Source organism: Chelonoidis abingdonii, chromosome 4 (assembly GCF_003597395.2).
Source record: "Chelonoidis abingdonii isolate Lonesome George chromosome 4, CheloAbing_2.0, whole genome shotgun sequence".
Lineage (NCBI taxonomy): Eukaryota > Metazoa > Chordata > Testudines > Testudinidae > Chelonoidis > Chelonoidis abingdonii.
Genome location: NC_133772.1, coordinates 88,484,025 through 88,502,787, shown reverse-complemented (window position 1 = coordinate 88,502,787; position 18,763 = coordinate 88,484,025). Strand labels below are relative to the sequence as shown.

Below are 18,763 nucleotides of genomic sequence, written 5' to 3'. Positions count from 1 at the left end.
TCTGAGTTTGCGACTTTAATTGAGGAAGGAAAGGAGGTGGCTAAGACTTCGCTACAAGCCTCCCTCGAGTCAACTGATTCTGTGGCCAGAACCATTGCCTCGGGGGTAGTCGTGCAATGCTCAGCGTGGCTCCAGGCATTGGGCCTCCCTCCAGAGGTCCAGAATACCCTCCAAGACTTTTCCTTCAAGGGCTCAGGCCTTTTCTTGGAGCAAACAGACTCCAGGCTGCATGGTCTTAAGGATTCTAGGGCCACCCTGAAGTCACTAGGGATGCATATGCCGGCAACCCAGAGAAAGCCCTTCAGGCCTCAGCCTCTGCAGCAGAGGCAGTATCAGCCCCGCCTCAGGCAGGAGCCGTGTTTCAGGTGGGGCAGAAATAACAGGTATAGACAGAAAAATGCGCCTAACGAGGCCAGAATAAACCCCAGCCTGGAAACAAGCAAGGGGTTTGAAGGCACACCTGAGGAATGCGTACTAACCCAGTTCCCGGATCCATCCTCACGGTTTTTAAACTGGCTATCCCACTTCTACCGTGTGCAGTCCCATATAACATTGGACCGCTGGGTCCTATGCACAGTACAGGTAGGATAGTTTTTCCAGTTCTCCTTCCCTCCCTCCCCTCCGCCTTCCCCATCCCTCTTCAGGGACCCCTCTCATGAGCAACTTGTTATGCAGGAGGTTCATTTGCACCTTGAGAAAGGTGCGGTCGAGGAGGTTCCACAGGAGCTAAGGGGAAAGGGGTTTTACTCTTTGTCGTCAAGAGCAACAGACAGTGCCCTCAGTTCTGCTCATTCCAAAACCACAGTCCAGGCTCCATTGCCAATGCGTTCTTAATACCATGGGGCAAGGGTCTTGAAGTATGCCTTCCCTCCTTCCCGTTCGTCCACCGGGTCCTCCTCAAAATTTGCAGAGACAAGGTGACAGTAATCACAATCGCCCCCGTCTTGGCCCTGACAGCATTGGTACACAACCCTCCTAGAGCTGTCTGTAGATGCCCCAATTGCCCTACCCCTCCACCTGGATCTGATCACACAGGACCAAGGGTGCCTCCATCACCCGAGCCTGCAATCTCTCTGCATCTTATGGCGTGGAAACTCCATGGCTAAATCCCATGACGAGCCAGTGATCTCAGTCGATGAGACATTCTCCTCAGCAGTAGGAAACCTTCCACGAGGGCTACCTACCTGGCAAAATGGAAAAGGTTTTCCTGTTTGGTGTGAATCAACTACTCCAGGCTCCCATTTCAGTTATTTTAGACTAACTCCTACACCTTAAGCATCAGGATCTATCCCTTTCCTCCATCAGAATACACCTAGCGGCCATTTCAGCTTTCCATTCAGGGGAATCTGGGCGCTCAGTGTTTTCTAATCCCATCGTGGGGCAATTCCTCAAAGGGCTGGAGAGGGTGTTCCCATATTCTTGCCCGCCAGTCCCAACCTGGAACCTGAACGTGGTCCTCTTCAAACTCATGAGCCCACCATTTGAGCCCCTGGCCACTTGTTCCTCCTCTACCTTTCTTGGAAGGTGGCGTTCATGGTGCCATTACATCAGCAAGGAGGGTGTCCGAACTGAGAGCCCTCACCTCCGAACCACCTTACATGGTGTTTCGTAAGGACAAGTTGCAGCTTAGACCACAGCCTAAATTTCTCCCCAAGGTGGTCTCCCAATTCCACATGGGTCAGGACATTTGCTTACTGGTATTCTTTCCAAAACCCCACACAAGCCCAAGACACTGCAGTGTACACACGCTGGGTGTCTGGAGAGCCTTGGCGTTCTACATAGAACGCACGAAATCTTTCTGCAAGTCGACCAAAATTTTCATAGTCATAGCTGAGACAATGAAGGGCCTTCCTCTCTCTCTGCAAGGTATATTGTCCTGGACCACAGACTGCATTTGTACGTGCCACGAGCTGGCCAAGGTCCCAGCTCCAGCAATTATGGCCCATTCAACCAGAACACTGGCATCTTCAGCCGCCTTTCTGGTTCAGGTCCCTATCCAAGAGATCTGTACAGTAGCCATCTGGTCTTCAGTGCACACGTTTACAGCCCACTATGCTGTTAACCAACAGGCCAAAGATGATGCAGTGGTCGGCAGAGCTGTTCTTCAATCAATTGTTCCATGACTCCTACCCTCCTCCAATGGTAAGCTTGGAAGTCACCAATTGAAATGGACGTGAACAATCACTCAAAGAAGGAAGAATGGTTACTTACCTCTTGTATCTGTTCTTTGAGATGTGTTGTTCACGTCCATTACAATACCCACCCCCTTCCCCTCTGTCGGAGTCAACAGCAAGAAGGAACCGAAGGGGAAACAGGCCGACAGGGTAATATATACACTGCCATGAGGGTGCCACTCTAGGGGGCTCCCCTGCCATCCCGATGGGAGCTGCCAAGGGAAAAGTTTCTGATGTCTGTGCACGTGGCATGCGCACACCTAATTGTAAAGGACGTGAACAACACATCTCAAAGAACAACAGTTCCAAGAGGTAAGTAACAGTCTTTTGCTAAAATATAGCAACTGTCAAAGCCCAGGTCAAAAAAGTTCTCACCTGTTTAAAAAAAAAAAATACACCAAAAAACAAAAACACTTCTTCAAGCTTTCATATAGAAATAAATATTGCAGTTTAAAAATGTGAGCAACTTAAATACATCAGCTGCTCATAACTTGCAATTTAAAAAAAAAATCCTCCAGAAGTATAAAACCGATTAAAAAACATTCAAAAGCTCAGAAAGCAAAGCTAAGCCAAGCAACTTTAAAATATTTTAGTCTCTCATAATAAACTATTTACAACATAACAAAAAACCCACAAAATTAAAAACAATAAGAAAATGTATGGCTAAAATAAATTAGCTTTTAAAAAAATCCACTAAAAATCCATCTAAATCTTCAATTCAAAACTGCAAAGCTAACACACATACTTTTTGGGCAGCAGCCATCATCTTGTGGCAGTCTTAACTTTATGCAGTGTAGTTGTAGCTATGTTGGCCCGAGGACATTAAAGAGACAAGGTGAATGAGGTAATAATATCTTTTATTGGATCAACTTCTGTTGGTGATAGAGACAAGCTTTTGAGCGTCTGAATGTCTGGCTTTTGAAGGTCTGAAGAAGAGCTCTCAGTGGTTCAAAAACTTCTCTCTCTCCAACAAATCTGGTCCAATAAAAGATTTTTACCTTACCCATCTTGTCAGTCTTAACTTTGTTAGTTAACCTTTTGAGTGTCTCAGTGCTTTTACAGTTTAAACATTTAAAAAAACTATTAATTATAAATATTAAATAATAAATAAAAAAACAACATACTAAAAAAAACCATTTCCCTTTTCATTAATAAAACAGCTAAAAAAGCTACAAAAATATTAATATATCATTAAGTAAATGTAACTAATGTAATATTATAATGAAGGCTCTATTTGATCACTTCGCTAAGTGGGCTAAGGCAAATGAGGCTATGAAAGTTGCCTTTCTAGTTGCCATCATTTTAGACAGAAAAGGAGGTGAACCAGGGGCCTTTTGGCTGATCCTCCTTGCACTATCTTCCATAGAGACAAAGTTTCCCTGAAATTATACCCAAAATTCACCCTCCAGAGTAATCTTGGAATTTCATCACAGACGACTCACTTACCTGTGTTCTTCCTGAAGTTATGTGCCACCACTGAGATTAGGAAACTTCACTGTCTGGATATCTGTCATGCCCAGACATTCCACCTGCAAAGGACAGAATCCTTTAGGAAACCACCTAGACTATTTGAATCCTTTGTGGAATGTATGAGAGGGGAAGAGCTGTCTTCTCAGAGACTTTTCCAAATGGATTTCAGGGTGCAGTTTGCTTTGTTATGAGTTATCAATGATCCCTCTCCCACAAGGTTTCAGGGTCCACTCAACTAGACCTCAGGCTGCAGCAATAGTCTCACTTCAAGATGTGTCTTTCCTGAAAATCTGTAAGGCAGCATCATAGGGCTCTGTTCACACTTTTGCAAGAGTTAATATCCTGGTTCAGGCTTCTACAGCTGATGCATTCTTTAGAAGAGCAGTCCTCCTATCATTGATCCAGCACGGTTCCTTACACCCTCCTTCTCAACGGATATTTCTTGTGAATCACTCACAGTGGAATACAGATAGGGACCATCGCTTAAAGAAGAAAGGAAGATTATTTACCTTGTGCAGTAACTGGAGTTCTTTGATATGTGTGGTCTCTATCTGTATTCCACTATCCGGCTGCCTCCTCCTCTACCATGGAGCCTGTGTTATGGCTATTTGTGGTAGAAAGGTAACTGGAGAGGTGATTGGTCTGCACCTCCCCATATGCCCAGGAGAAGGAGCAGGGTGCAGGTGTGGACCAATGGATACTGCTAGCAAGAATCTTCCAGTCTCAAGCACCTGTAGCACATGCATACCTCACACTGGAATATACATGGGGATTACACATCTTGAAGAACTCCAGTTACAGTACAGGGGAGTTAACCTTGCTTTATACTTTCAAGCTGTAATCCGCTCTTATTTAACACCATAAAGATGTACCTGAAGGCTGTTCTAATTTATGTCCCTCAGCTGCCCCCTGGATCAAAATGCAAAGGTGGATTTAATTCACTTTTGCCCTCCACCTTCTCAGGTGCTGTACTGGGCACAGTTTGGCCAAATCTAAGAATCTAGCCACTGTATTTAAAGCTACAATTCTTTAGTCTTAGCCTTCATTAATCAGTTGAATCTTGTATTTGTACTTCAGAAACATGAACTGTCCCAACTGAACCTTTTTTGTGCGCTTTTTTATGTAGAATCACAGCAGCTACGCATGTTCATGATGCCAGCAGCAGATCCCATGCCATCTTCACCATTCAGTACACTCAGGTTAGCTAAAAATTCCAATCTGCTTTTTTTCCCTCTCCCAAAGAACATTGTTTAGCATACTGTACAGAGTTTGTTCTGCTTTCAGTAACCTTGGAAGAAATTATGCTACCTAATTCCTTTGGATCATACTGCAAATTTTGTTTCACTTCTTACATCAACTTGAAGGCTTTGTACTTGTTGAAATTATCTTGTTTCCGTGTGCTATCTTATGGTTAGGAGTGAAGCCAAAGGCTCCTCGTGAAAGGAAAAAATAAATAAATTGAAAACTGATCTTTATATTGCAATACCACTCCAACAATGTTGTGAAAATTCCTGTGTGGTATTGTTGGCAGTTCCACTACCTTTTGTACTCTGTAGTTACTACTTCCTGATTAGGATCTTAATATAAAGAATAGTATTTTAATGCCTCCTCTGAATTATGATCTTTCTGGGATTTCTGTATTCACCTCCTAAGCACCTTGGTGCATAGTGTGCTGTATCTGATATAATACATCCTTTTTCTGGGGGACTGTATCCTACACTGTCACGAATATGGTCTCAATGATCCAATAGATCTTTTCCATCTCACTCTTCTAACATCCTGTAATTTTAGAACATTCAAGCTATTTTTCAGTAGTTGCACAAAAGAACCTTGAAATACAGTAATAGTGATTTTGTCAGGTCTAGAAGAAAATCTTTTCATACAGTCATGAATGAGTGAAATTTGCTCAAGAGAAAATGATCGTAAGAGTGAGCTTTGCATATAAGTTAAGAGAACTACTGGGTTGATGTTTGACTGTACTGTATGGCCCAAGGTCACATAATAAGTAGAAGTGCCAGAAATACAACCCTTCAATAGAACCCGTAGCCTCTTGTATTTTCATAAGTTTGAATTGAAAAATTTTGATTTATTTTTCCTTCAGGCTATACTGGAGAACAATCTCCCCTCTGAAATTGCAAGCAAGATCAACCTGGTGGACCTTGCAGGCAGGTAATAATGAACTGAGGGGGAAAAGCTCTATTAAAATATTAACTGCTGTGTTCCATACAATTGATGATACTGATGATTTAAAAAAAGGAAATTACCTTTTAAAAAACTGCATTAAAATAATGCGAAGTATGACTTCTGTATAGGAAAACAAGGAGGATATTGAGCTAAAGTTATCACTCTGTCATGTATCATTTTGTTTTGGGAGTAGGGTTTCACTGAACCGATATCCATTATGAGCAATGCATTCACCAAAACCATATGCAATAACGGTGAACTAAGACCAGTATTCTCCCCACTACCACACAGCACAGAAGGGAATAAAAGAGGGTTACTCACCTTGTGCAGTAAGGAGGGTTCTTCAAGATGTGTGTCCCCCTGTGAGTGCTCCACGTCAGGTGTCTATGTGTGTCTGCACCACAGATGGGAGATTTTTGGTAGCAGTGCTCGGTCGGGGCATGTGTGCACAGTAGTAGTCTCGCAGTGCTGTTGGCACCTCATGTAGCACGCGCACGACCTCAACTGTCCTCGGCTGCAGACAGAGCTCCATGGCAGTGCTGCCTCTTTGTTTTATTCTTTATAGAAATAACTAAATTAGTTGTAGTTTAGTAAGTCTCGTTTTCTTAGATAGATACTCTTTCTCCCCTCCCACCCCAAAATTCTTTAATTGTTCTCTTCCTCCCCTTTTTCCCGGTTGGGAAACTTCTATCAGCCGCAATGTCTGGCTCGCCTCACTTTAAACGTTGTGACTCTTGCTGTGAGGCAGTGCCAGTCTCTGACAGCCACTCATCATGTGTCTGTTGTTTGGGGGAGACTCCTATCCCTCAGAAGTGTGCCTGCTGCAATAATCTGAAAGCCAGGGCACAGCGTGACAGAGATCTCTGCCTCAAGATGATTTTAATAGAAAAGTCCCTTCAGCGTACTTCTCAGGGACCAAAATCAACACTAGCAGACGGTTTCCCAAGCAAAATCTCTGCTAATGGGAGTGCTCAGTCTTCCAAAACTTCCAGGAAGCAAGCCACTACTTCCATCATAGGGACACTCAGAAAAAGAAGAGGTCCCTGGCGAGGTCGCTATCCTCGGTAACTCAGTGCGAAACAGGGTTGCAGGATGCACTGAGGGAACAAGAAAGTATGTTCTATGTTTCTCCACCACTAGCCACTTGCAGCACCATTGTTCTGTCTCTATCTCCACTGAGCTCTGCATTTAGAAAGGGTACATGTGGATGTGCTGAGAGTGGAACTTTGAATTGCTGCCCTTTAAGAAGTAGCATAAGAGGAATGTATTTTCTATAAAATGCTCAAAGCATATATTGTTTACTTCTGAGGCTTTAATTCCTCCATTCTTGTACCTGAGGAGAACATGTTCTCGCTCAGGCCCTTTCTGGCATGTGTTAAATATTAAGTATAGTCACACAGTTTGTATTTTTTTTCCTGATATGTGCCTTAGTGAAAGAGCTGATCCCAGTTATTGCAAAGATCGAATTACAGAAGGTGCCAACATTAACAAGTCATTGGTTACTCTGGGAATTGTCATCTCCACCTTAGGTATGTGTAATAAAATGAATATTTTTTTAATTTTGGAAGATAGTTATGCACAGTGCCACAAGACCCCTTATTGTGTGCTCTATTTGAAAAGTGTGTTAGATTTAGAATACTGAGTTGAGGAGAACAGCTCTGTTGCCCCTTCATGTACTAATTTGACATTATAGAATGAAAATAGCCATCATTAAAAAAAATGTAGTGATATGTAAACTGATTTCTAAAAAAGCATTCTCAAATAAACAATTGATAATGGTTTAAATACGTTAATATCAGAGGACAGCCAGCAGGATAGTGTAAAATACAATACTAATGATATTTTTATTATCTCAGCCAATTAGGATGCAGAATTGAGAGTAATAAAGACACACCAAATGCAGAAGACAAGAAATTACTATCTGAGCCCATTGAAGATAATCCCTCTCAGAAAATGTTTATTGTATTACCTACAGCACAAAACTCTCAGATGTTCAGCAGCTGCCAGAGCATAAACAGCATAACTAATGAAGGGGACAACCATGCGAGCAGTCACTCTCCAGGCAGTGTCAGCGGGACTAGGCGTCAGGCTTATATCCCGTACCGTGACTCCATCCTCACCTGGCTTCTGAAGGACAGTCTAGGGGGCAACTCCAAGACCATCATGATCGCCAGTGAGTTCAGCTTTCTGTTTGCTGTATATGTGGTATGGCGTACTGAAAAATAAGCCACTACTGTGGTGTGAGGTCCATTGCATCATTTGGGCCATGGTCCTGCAAAGATTTTCACCCATGCTTAATTTCATCTGCAGGGAATAATCTCATTGAAGGAGGTCAGTGGAACTAAATTTAAGCTTGAACATGTATCTTTCTAAGATTGGGACTTTGATCAGCACTGTTATAGGATGTGTTTATAAATTAAGGGATTTTGAAAGTCATTCTCTGTGGACCTGAAATAAGTCCCTAAAGATATTTTAAGTTTTTAATAAATTTACTCTTTTTATAAAAACAGTAATCTCTTTAAATCAGTTTTTGTTCTTCATTTAAAGCCATCTCTCCTGCTAGCTCCAGCTACAATGAGACCATGAGTACTTTGAGATATGCCTCAAATGCCAAAAACATTATTAACAAGCCCCGGGTGAATGAGGTGAGGCACCGACTTCTGATTTTATTTCATTTTTATATATGTTTTAAATGTATTCAGCATAACCGCCCCCCCAATAGAAAATCTCAATTTTATTTTAATGTCCTTTCTGAAGAGTTGTTTTGGAATAACCATCTGTAAGGAAAGTCGTTGTCTTCTTTTACTAGATTATTATTTTTAAGTATGATTAATAATCATCTCTAAATGTTTCAGGATGCAAATGTAAAACTGATTAGAGAACTACGAGAGGAAATAGATAGATTAAAAACTATGCTGATGAGCTTTGAACTGGTATGTATGAATTCTTATCTACCTGAACCCTCAGTAATATTTTCGCTAGCTATGTAAACATAATTTTATCTATTACACCTTTCTTTACATTTGTTGAATGGGACTCGGAGGGAATGAATCTATTCATTCTTTGAAACAACAGAGAATCCTGTGGCACCTTATAGACTAACAGACGTTTTGGAGCATGAGCTTTCGTGGGTGAATACCCACTTCGTCAGATGCATCTGACGAAGTGGGTATTCACCCACGAAAGCTCATGCTCCAAAACGTCTGTTAGTCTATAAGGTGCCACAGGATTCTCTGCTGCTTCTACAGATCCAGACTAACACAGCTACCCCTCTGATACTTCATTCTTTGAGTGTCTTTATCATGGTTTTGCACCAGTTGTACCTCTGCCAGAAAGGCTACACTCTCTGGTATTGTTTCTTAATGACCCTTAAGCGTAAGCTGTTAAGCAATTATTAGAAAGGGCCTCCTCTCTATCTCTAGGATGGATAGGCTGACTTGGCTACGCAGGCAGACCCCTATGGTGAAATATACATTCCATTATACAGTACAGGAGCACCAAGCTAGTAACAAAATCAGATACAATATTAATAAAGAGCACCCCCACACTTGTCATCGTACTTTTCTAAGAAAGTGACTAATAGGCCTTGAGTAGTTTAGGGTTAGAACGTAGCCTGTACTCCCTGAGAGACAATGGGAGTGGACTCTGAGACATAATATACAGCTAGCATTCTTTGTTTTCCTTATATTTCCTGCTTTATTTGGACCAGCTGTGAGCTTCAGCACATTTGTGTCACTACTCCTCTTGCAAGTAGAGGCCAAGACTACACTAGCCCTAAGCTTCCCCACACAGAGATGGGGTAGTGCAAAAGCAGTATTAAACTATTCTTTCACAGTATTATACAAGCAGTACGTAGCTAGACGGTATTTCCTGAGTAAATCTGGAGGGTAAAATCAAATGTCTGCCTAGATTATCTTTACTTCTCTTGCTTCACTTCTCTGAAATCAGAGTATTTGACAAAACTTGCCTGCCTGAGTTGTGAGTAAGAAAACACAGAGATGTCTGTAATATTTGTTTGTACAGAGGAATTCTAGCCCTTCTTGGAGTGATGACAAAGATGGAAATCTGACAGAACTGGTTCTTCAGAATGAAATGAAGGTGGGTATATTTTATTAGTCTCCCCTCACACACACTTTGATAGGGACACTGACACATTTTTTTAAACAGTGAAAATGTTCCCATATTAATGCTTTCATGCCTGCTGGTGGAATGTTCATATTTTTCAGCAACAGTCTTTCATAAAACTTCCATTCTACTGAATGGCAGATATAGTACATTCAATTCACAACAAGCATTTTAAATGTCCTTAATAGTACATGGTATATTTTTCATATCTGTGTAATCTGGCTATTTTAGAGTTTTCTGTAGCATCCATCACTGTAGTAACAATGTGCTTCTCAGGTAAATTAGATGTATGAGTTGAGGTACCAAGTGGATTTCAAGGAGAGTTTTCTACCCTTCTCTCTGAAGTGGTTAGGAAGACAGAAACAATGAAAAGAGAGAATTTTGTTGTGTGGGGCTGGGAAGGAGGGGAGTCACACTCTCTCTCCCCTGCTGTGGCCTCCCCCAACCTGGAGCTGGGAAGGAGGGAGGGGTCTCAGCTTGGAAGGAGGGCCATCTTTCCCCGGCAGCCCTGGAGCTGGGGAAAGTCACCTCTTTCTCTGGCTGCTGCAGCCCTGCACATCCCAAATTCCCTCCCCCACCTCCTATTCTCACCCCATTGCCACCTACCCCCTATTCCTCCCAAGGTGGCCACCTCACCGTACATGTGCGTCTTCCCCAGGGTCCAGGTGGCTCCACTAATTAGATGAGTGGCCCTTCATTCTCTTGTGTGCACCTGCCCAGGCGCGCACCTTAGAGGGAACTATCCGCGGACTATCTGAATGGAGCTTGCAGACCACTGGTGGTCCACGGACCACAGTTTGAGAACCTCTGAGCTAAGTCCCAGCTTCCCCTTGGAGTGGTGCAACGTACACCTGCATTTTTGCACAGGTGAAATACATTGCAGGTGCAATTCTAATTGCATGTCTAGTTATGTGCTTTTCACCTAGAATTGGAAGTATCCAGGTCTGCACCTACAATTCAGTGGAAGATAGAAATTTTGCAAGAATAAATTGCATCTGCAAAAGGGAAGCTGTCCTTTTGGGAAAAAAATGATTTTTGAGATATACCTAACTTGCTGTGTAAATAAAATCTTTAGTGTTAACTTCCTTTTCTGGCCTTCCTTAAGATTGAACAGCTAACTAAAGACTGGAGCGATAAGTGGACTGACAGAAAAGTCATAATGGAAGAATACAGTGTGGACATCAACAAAGAAAAAGCTGGAGTAACAATAGATTCCAATTTACCTCATTTAATGGCAGTGAATGATGATATCCTCAGTACTGGAGTTGTGCTTTATCATCTCAGGGTGAGACATAATCACTTGTTTCATTTTGTCTGACTTTCAATAGGTGTCTTTCCTTTGGGAGTAGAGAACCAGATTGGGTGGCATTATAACGGCAATTATCAAACAGCAAAAAGCTGTATTGCAAGTCACACACCAAAAACTCTACAAAAAGTCAGTCATGTTGGTAACAGGACAACAGTAAAAAAACAAAAGGGTAACCATCTGTTCTCCACAATCTGTACAAAGCAAGATGCATTCAGCTGAATATTAAGATGACCTTTATCAGTGCATATACAAAACTTATTGAAAAGTGTGTGTGCATGCATGTAAAAGCAAACTAGATGTCCAGCTGCCCAAATATGCATACAAGCAACTGTTTGCACACACAGAATAGGTGCCTGTCACTCTTTGTGGGCTCAGTCACAGTTCAGGGCAACTGCTCCTGTATTCTCCCTCCATGGTCCAGCATGGGCACCCATTCTAGGCTCCAGGCTCCTCAAACTGTCACCTGTCTTGGACAGAGACCCATGCCTCTCTCCCTCCTGACCAGTGTTTTTTCCAGGCTGCACAGTTCCCTGCCTACATTGTGATATCCCCAGCAAGTCAGACTGCCTAAACAAGCCAACATCTGCGTTTTAGCATAATTGCCAGCAGTTATAAGCTACCACACAGCCCCTTTTAAGGAAGTACTTTTATTCTTAAGGTGAAAGCGTTATCGAAAAAAACATATAGGAAAGAATAAAAGTTCTTGTGTGTGTGCTAAAAGCTTTCCAGAGGTTACCCATCAGTTTTATGGGACCTTAGTACACCAAAGCCCTTCCCGTTTTTCCTAGGGATTGGACCCCCTGGAGTAGAAAGTTCTGTCCATTTGCTGGATCAGAACAAAGGCCTGAGTCTCTTCTTTGTTTATGGGTCTCTGCAGAATCAACTTTGAAATACTTTATATGCCCCTGTCCGGGTGTTGGTACTTCTCTGGAGTGAATTTGCCTACTCACCCTCCACTGTATTTAGTTTCTGGAAGGCAGTGGTCACCCTCCCCCATGGTATTACATACAATCCCTGGCGCACAATGATGCATAAGCTTAATACAATAAGATTTCCCTAAAACATTGCAGGAAATTGCCATATCTGTCACAGGATTAATTGTTTGCATCAAAGTATGCATGCAGAAGCTTAAAATTTGCCCAGCTGTTCTAATATAAACATGTTATTACAGCCTTAACATGGAATGAGGGATGGGTAATAGCCAAGAGCACCAGAACCTGTATAGAAGTGGGGGTAGGTGGTACTAGTGCTAGAACTGTGGTCCGGCACCTCCTCTTCTTCCTGAGGCCCTACCCTCTGGCCAGGCTGGAAGCCAGAGCCAGGCTGTGGTAAGAGCTGCCCAGGGAGCCCAGGACTTTGCTTTGGAGCAAAGTCTCACTGCAAGTCCTCCCAGTAGAAAACATTTTTTAAAATGGGACTTAAGCTTCTAGGTCACTCAGGTCAGATTTTGAAAAGTATTTAGGCACCTAAACTTACAGATAAGCGTCTGGTGGGACTTTCAAAGTGCCTAGCACCTAGCTGCCATTGACTTTTATGATTTCTCATTGAAACCAATGAGAGTTATCTACCTGGCTGCTTTTGAAAATCCCACTAAGCACTTGTCTGCATCTTTAGGTGCTTAAATATCTCTAAAAATCTGATTCTTAGGCACTTCTGAAAATTTTACCCAGTCTTTTCAGACACCTGTTTTTTTGGCTGCAGCATGCCACTTCGACAGTTTGATGCCACAAGCTAGTACTGGCATGCAATGACATGGCACATCTAGCTTGCCTGCTATAGACAAAAAGCCGGTTTGCAACATGCATTTGTTTTACTGTCATTTATCTTTATAACATAAAATGCTGCAAACCCTCCTCCTTTTTTAGAATCCTAACTCTTTTTTTGTGACAGTAAACGTGACTTGGAGATCAGGTCAGTGCAATGATCACAATTATTGACCAGGGCAATGCTTTTTTCCTTTGTGTGATGTTGTGGAGAATATTGTCTGGAATAATTCATCCTTAGAACAGCCTGTCAGGTTATCTGTTAACCTGGTTTTCCAGCACAAACAAAAATGTGTTTGAGGGAAGTGTTACTGGCTCTCTTGTCCTTTAATGTTATCTCTGTAGTCTAAATCTTTTGCTCCGTAACACTAGTTTTATGTCTCCCTCTCTTTGATTTCAACCATCTAAAACTGAAATTCAAAACCAATCATTATGGTAACTGCAATTGTTGTTATGGGAAACAATGGTGTAGACTTTGAACTGTCATTCAAATTATTTATTTATTACATGATTTCTTTTCTTATTAAATGTATTAATCCAGTTGTCAAGTCCAGCAACTGTACCTGAGAGCTCCCATAAAAGAGTGCTGTATGCTGAGATTCAGTTCAGGAATAGTGTGGAATATCTGTATTAACAATTCCTATGAGCAATGTATTTTTCTTCTTCCTTTTCTAAACTAACTCCTTCATTGTCTTAAACTAGCTTGTGATCAACAGGCCATTTCAAATGGCTAGAACATTTTGTAGAGGCAAGGTGGGTGAGGTAATATCTTTTATTGGACCAACTTCTGCTGGTGAGAGACACAAGCTTTTGATCCACAAAGAGCTCTTTTGAAGGTCTGAAGATAGCTCTGTGTCGTTCAAAAGCTTGTGTCTCTCACCAGCAGAAGTTGATCCAATAAAAGATATTACCTCACCCACCTTGTCTCTCTGATATCCTAGGACCAACACAGTTACTGTTTCACCACATAGAACATTTTGTGTCATTCGCATACTGAGAATGCAATTATGCTGTTCTACTATGTGTGTTAATTGCCATGGAGGAAAAATATATTGCTCCACTGGAGCAAAAGCCTGCTTTAGATGCCTATGAAACTTGTTTCAGAAAACAGAAAAGTACTGTTAGTTTAAAATGTGATTTTGACTTAAACATACTATAGTTTTTAACTAGGGCTGTAAATTAACTGCCATTAATGCACAGCCCAATGAATGCGTTAATTTTTTTAATCCATGTTCATCTGAGGGTTGATCTACACTACAGGGGAAAATCAATCTTAGATATGCAACTTCAGCTACCTGAATATCTAAGTATCTAAGATCGAATTACTCACCGTCCTCACAGCGCGGGATCGACGTCCGTGGCTCCCCCTGTCGATTCCGCAACTCCGCTCAGCTTGATGGAGTTCCGGAATCGATATAAGCGTGTTCGGGGATCGATATATCGTGTCTAGATGAGACACGATATATCGATCCCCAAGCAATCTATTGCTAGTGAAGACGTAGCCTCAGACCCTCTGGGTGGGAAGGCAGCATGAGCTGCTCCGAAGAACCTGTCTGGTCAGGTGGAGTAACACAAGCTGCCACCAGAGGGCGGGAAGAGACAGCTTAGAAAGTAAGGTAGTTCTCATCCCTGCATTTTTAAAGTAAAAACAGGACAGCCAGGGGCTTGCTGGAGCGGCCCCCGGGCTTGCTGGAGCGGCCCCCTGCCTTGCAGGGCTCACCTGAAACGCCCTCCCCATGCCTCCCGGGGCTGGAGCACGATTAATTGTGATTAATTTTTTTAATCGCTTGACAGCCCTACTTTTAACATCATCAGTGCCATAGAAGGCATCAGGTCGCACCTCTGGTGGAGTTCCTGAGGAGTTCAAAATTTGTATTAGGTGAGATTGCAGTTGCTCAAAGTAACTGTAACTTCAGTTACTCTGAGTATAGGACAACTGAAAAAGTGGCCTGAACTGGCTAGAAGGGGAGCCTGGTCAGGGCAGCCAGTGTATGCTCTGATTCTGCACTTCCAATCAGCTTTGCATTGATGGAGTAGTGATGGAAATTAAAGCTGCCGCATGCAGAAACCCTACAAAGGCAGCAGTATAAACAGTGCCTGCACTCCACAGGGGTAAATTATCCATGAGGCACAAAGGGATATAACTGGTGCAAGGAGGTATAACTTAACACTTTCTCTGCTAACTTTTTTTATATTTGGCCCCTGATTGTAGTTGCAAGACGGTTTAGGTCAGTATGTTGTTGTTCAAGGAGTCCTGCATTTAATGGCCATGCCCTCCCTGCACAGTGTTCTTTGTGGAACAAATTCAGATACCAAAGACCAAATATTTAAATTACCTTTTATATGTGAGCCTGCAAATACTGAACACATACATACAGATCAGGTAGTTACATGGAATTTTATATTCAATTTGCAGGTATAGGTTTGGGGCCCTTTTGAAAAATTGGTCTAGGAGATTTCTTTCTTGCAAAGGTACATCTTTCAAGATTTCTTGCTCTTTGCTTTGACATTTTTCTTATTTGGAAATAGTAGCATTTGGAATTTGTGCTTGTAGATCTTTTTAGTGATTCATTCTCACATTTGGTCTGAAGTGCCTGATTTTCTGGCTGAATGCTTTTATTTGAACTAAATATGTAGACATAACCCTCTGTTTCATAGTTTAAAAAAAAAAAAGGTAAATTGCATATCCACAGCTTTGGTGCTGCAGTCCCAAGGCTGAGTTTTATTACTACTATGAAGGTGCATTACCAGTGAGGTGAATGCAACTAAAGATCCCCTCCACTGAGTGGCATAGAATACATAGATATTGTCATTGGCACGTAGTCTGTGGAATTATTTTTGTTAACCATTTCAAAATAAAGTATTAGTGATGCAGCTGTAAATGTCAATGTTAGTAGACATTCATATTGAATTTTGACATTAATTTCAACTTTATATAGAAAGTAGTCACTACTACTTAAAGCATACTTTTTTTAAAGCTAGTCCTTCCATATTATTATATACTGATTTGCAAACAGTGGAGTATTCCACATGCTACTTTTGACAAAACCTAAAATGGTTAACAGAACTCCATTTTAATGGAGAAAAGCTAGTCGGAAGGCTCACTGGTAGGACTCATATAAGGCCTCTTATTAAGTTTGTTTCACTTACACTAACATCTTTGTCCCCTCTTTCTTTGCTCCTAGATGCTGCCTTTTCTTTTCTTTGTGCTTTGCCCCTTTTAGGCTCTGGTGTCTGTTACTTCCATCTGAACAACAAGAAGGTAAAATTTAGCGTTCCTTATGTTTTTGTGCTACAGCATTGCACTATCATTTTGTACTTTTTGCAGGGAAGGAAAAGGCAGCCAATTTTTGAATCATATGTGCAAGCAATGTGTTATCCATTATTCTCTTCTTGTGTCCTACTTCATATACTTTTCATATACAGTAGATTTTACAACAGCTCAGCGACATATTGTTAGTCTTTTTTGTGAAGAGTATCTTTCCTCTTGATTTCAATAGCTCATTAGTGTCTGAAGTTTCAATTGATGGATCTATTTGTATTGGTGTAAAAAGGATTAGTCCATTTGTTGTAGTAAAGTGTTTTGAGATATGATGTGTTTTCAAAACTGAAGTAGAAAAATATATTCCTGAATACAGTAAAAGCTGTGTTATCCGGTACTTTACCAGCCTGAAAACTCTATAAACTGGCATTTCTGATCTTCATTCAAAGTCTGGCTTGTAGTCTGGTTGGCGTGGGGCCGGCATGCTCCCTACGTGGTTCCGTGTGGCTCCCCAGAAGTGACGACATGTCCCTATTGCTCCTAGGCGGATGAACGGCCACAAGGGGTTCTGAGTGCGGGAGGGGATGTGGGGCATGGGCTCTTGGAGGGAGTTTGGGTGTGGGAGCGGGCTCAAGGCAGGAGGTTGGGGCAGTGTTCCCTCTAATTTTTTCCATCCATATGTGGAATGAATGTGCAACATATCGAGGAAATATGTGAATGTGCACCACTAGTAGAAACCAAAAGCCTAGATATAATATATGGTTTTTAAAAGTTACCATAGGGATAATTACTCCAGCAGGACAGGTTAGGCATTTTAGAACTCACTATTCAAAGAATTAAATTTAAGCGTAAGCGAAATAAAAATTATGAAATGCATAGACTAGTAAAAAAACTAAAATAACACACTTTGAAAGAAGTATCAAGAAATAACAACAATACAAGTATGTGTTGGGAAGTGAGTGTGAAAGATAGTGTGCGTGCGCGACAGAGACATGTGCTGTGGGCGTGCATATTGCCCCTTGAAGTATACTGACTCCACTTTAAGTAGATCAGTTGCCCTTTTAAGCAGGTCAGCAAGTAGATCAGATGATTGGAAAAAGGCTAATATAGTGCCCATATTTTAAAAAGGGAAGAAAGAGAACCTGGGGAGCTACAGACCTGTCAGCCTCACTTCAGTCCCCAGCAAAATCATGGAGCAGGTCCTCAAGGAATCCATTTTGAAGCACTTGGAGGAGAGGAAGGTGATCGGGAACAGTCACCATGGATTCATCAAGAGCAAGTCATGCCTGACCAACCTGATATCTCATCATAGAGGGGAAACTGGCTCTGCGGACATGGGGAAAGTGGTGGATGTGATATATCTTGACTTTAGCAAAGCTTTTGATATGGTCTCCTACAGTATCCTTGCCAGCAACTTAAAGAAGTAGGGATTAGATGAATGGACTGTAAGGTGGATAGAAAGCTGGCTAGATTGTTGGGCTCAACAGGTAGTGATCAATGGCTCAATATCTAGTTGGCAGCCGGTATCAAATGGAATGCCCCAGCGGTCGTTCCTGGGGCCGGTTTTGTTCAACATCTTTATTAATGATCTGGATGATGGGATGAATCGCACCCTCAGCAAGTTCGCAGATGACACTAAGCTTGGGGGAGAGGTAGATATGCTTGAGGGTAGGGATAGGGTACCCCACACCTGCACAGCAAATAGGAGGCTTCTGGGAGCAGCATCAAGGCAGAAGGCAAGAGCAACATGCGGCAGTGGGTGGAGGGACACCTGAAGTGCGCAACACTTGATACCCTGCTTGTAGCTTACAGGGAATTTAGGGTTGGGCGGCTGGCCATGGAGGCTGCCCCAGCAGCAGCTGGTGTGGCTGTGGAAGTCAGGGAGGTCCTGGAAATTCACGGAATCCGTGACCTCCGTGACAGACTCTCAGCCTTGCTTATAGCTTCTTCTCACAGAAAACAAGCTGACAGGGTCACTACCCAAGTGGGCCCTTTCTTTAATGAAGGAGAGTGAGGAATAAATTTAGAGTCTTTGACCACCAGTTGTCATGCACAGTGACCACTTGCTTTGAAATTAGTGCTTCATTTGCATTCCACACGGCTTCTTTCTCGTTTGATGGGTTTTTTAATTACAGGTGTGTACACAGTGTAAATGTGTACATTATATTGGGATATAGATAAGTGAAAAAAATCAAAGTAACATCCCATTCGTTTTCATGAAGTTTAAACACCTGATTATTGTCATTGCCCTTCTCTGCACTTTTTCCAAATCTAATGCATCTTTTTTGAGATGGAGCAAGCAGAACTGCACTCAGTATTCAAATACCATGGATTTATATAGTACCATTATGATATTTTCTGTTTTATTATCTATCCCCTTCTTAATGGTTATATCACTCTGTTAGCTTTTGTGACTGCTGCTGCATGTTGAGTGGATATTTTCAGAGAACTATCTAGGGTGACTCCAAGATCTCTT

General features: G+C 42.0%; 1 protein-coding gene across 7 annotated transcripts in view; it reads left to right on the top strand.

Moving 5' to 3' along the window:
* The window catches only part of STARD9 (StAR related lipid transfer domain containing 9), a 171,119-nt gene that overhangs the window by 87,063 nt on the left and 65,293 nt on the right, over positions 1–18,763 (top strand). For 6 of the 7 annotated variants that reach the window (XR_004373843.2, XM_075065444.1, XM_032781495.2 and 3 more), the window contains exons 9-16: positions 4,771–4,843; positions 5,746–5,813; positions 7,260–7,357; positions 7,804–8,001; positions 8,376–8,473; positions 8,684–8,761; positions 9,852–9,926; positions 11,059–11,238. Coding sequence is in view for 5 of the 7 variants with exons in the window: in XM_075065444.1 (XP_074921545.1) it covers positions 4,771–4,843; positions 5,746–5,813; positions 7,260–7,357; positions 7,804–8,001; positions 8,376–8,473; positions 8,684–8,761; positions 9,852–9,926; positions 11,059–11,238 (868 nt within the window). In the remaining 2 variants the exon portion in view is untranslated. Of the gene's footprint in view, positions 1–4,770; positions 4,844–5,745; positions 5,814–7,259; positions 7,358–7,803; positions 8,002–8,375; positions 8,474–8,683; positions 8,762–9,851; positions 9,927–11,058; positions 11,239–16,271; positions 16,288–18,763 lie in introns of those variants that run through there. The other variant, XM_032781499.2, reaches the window with a different exon arrangement.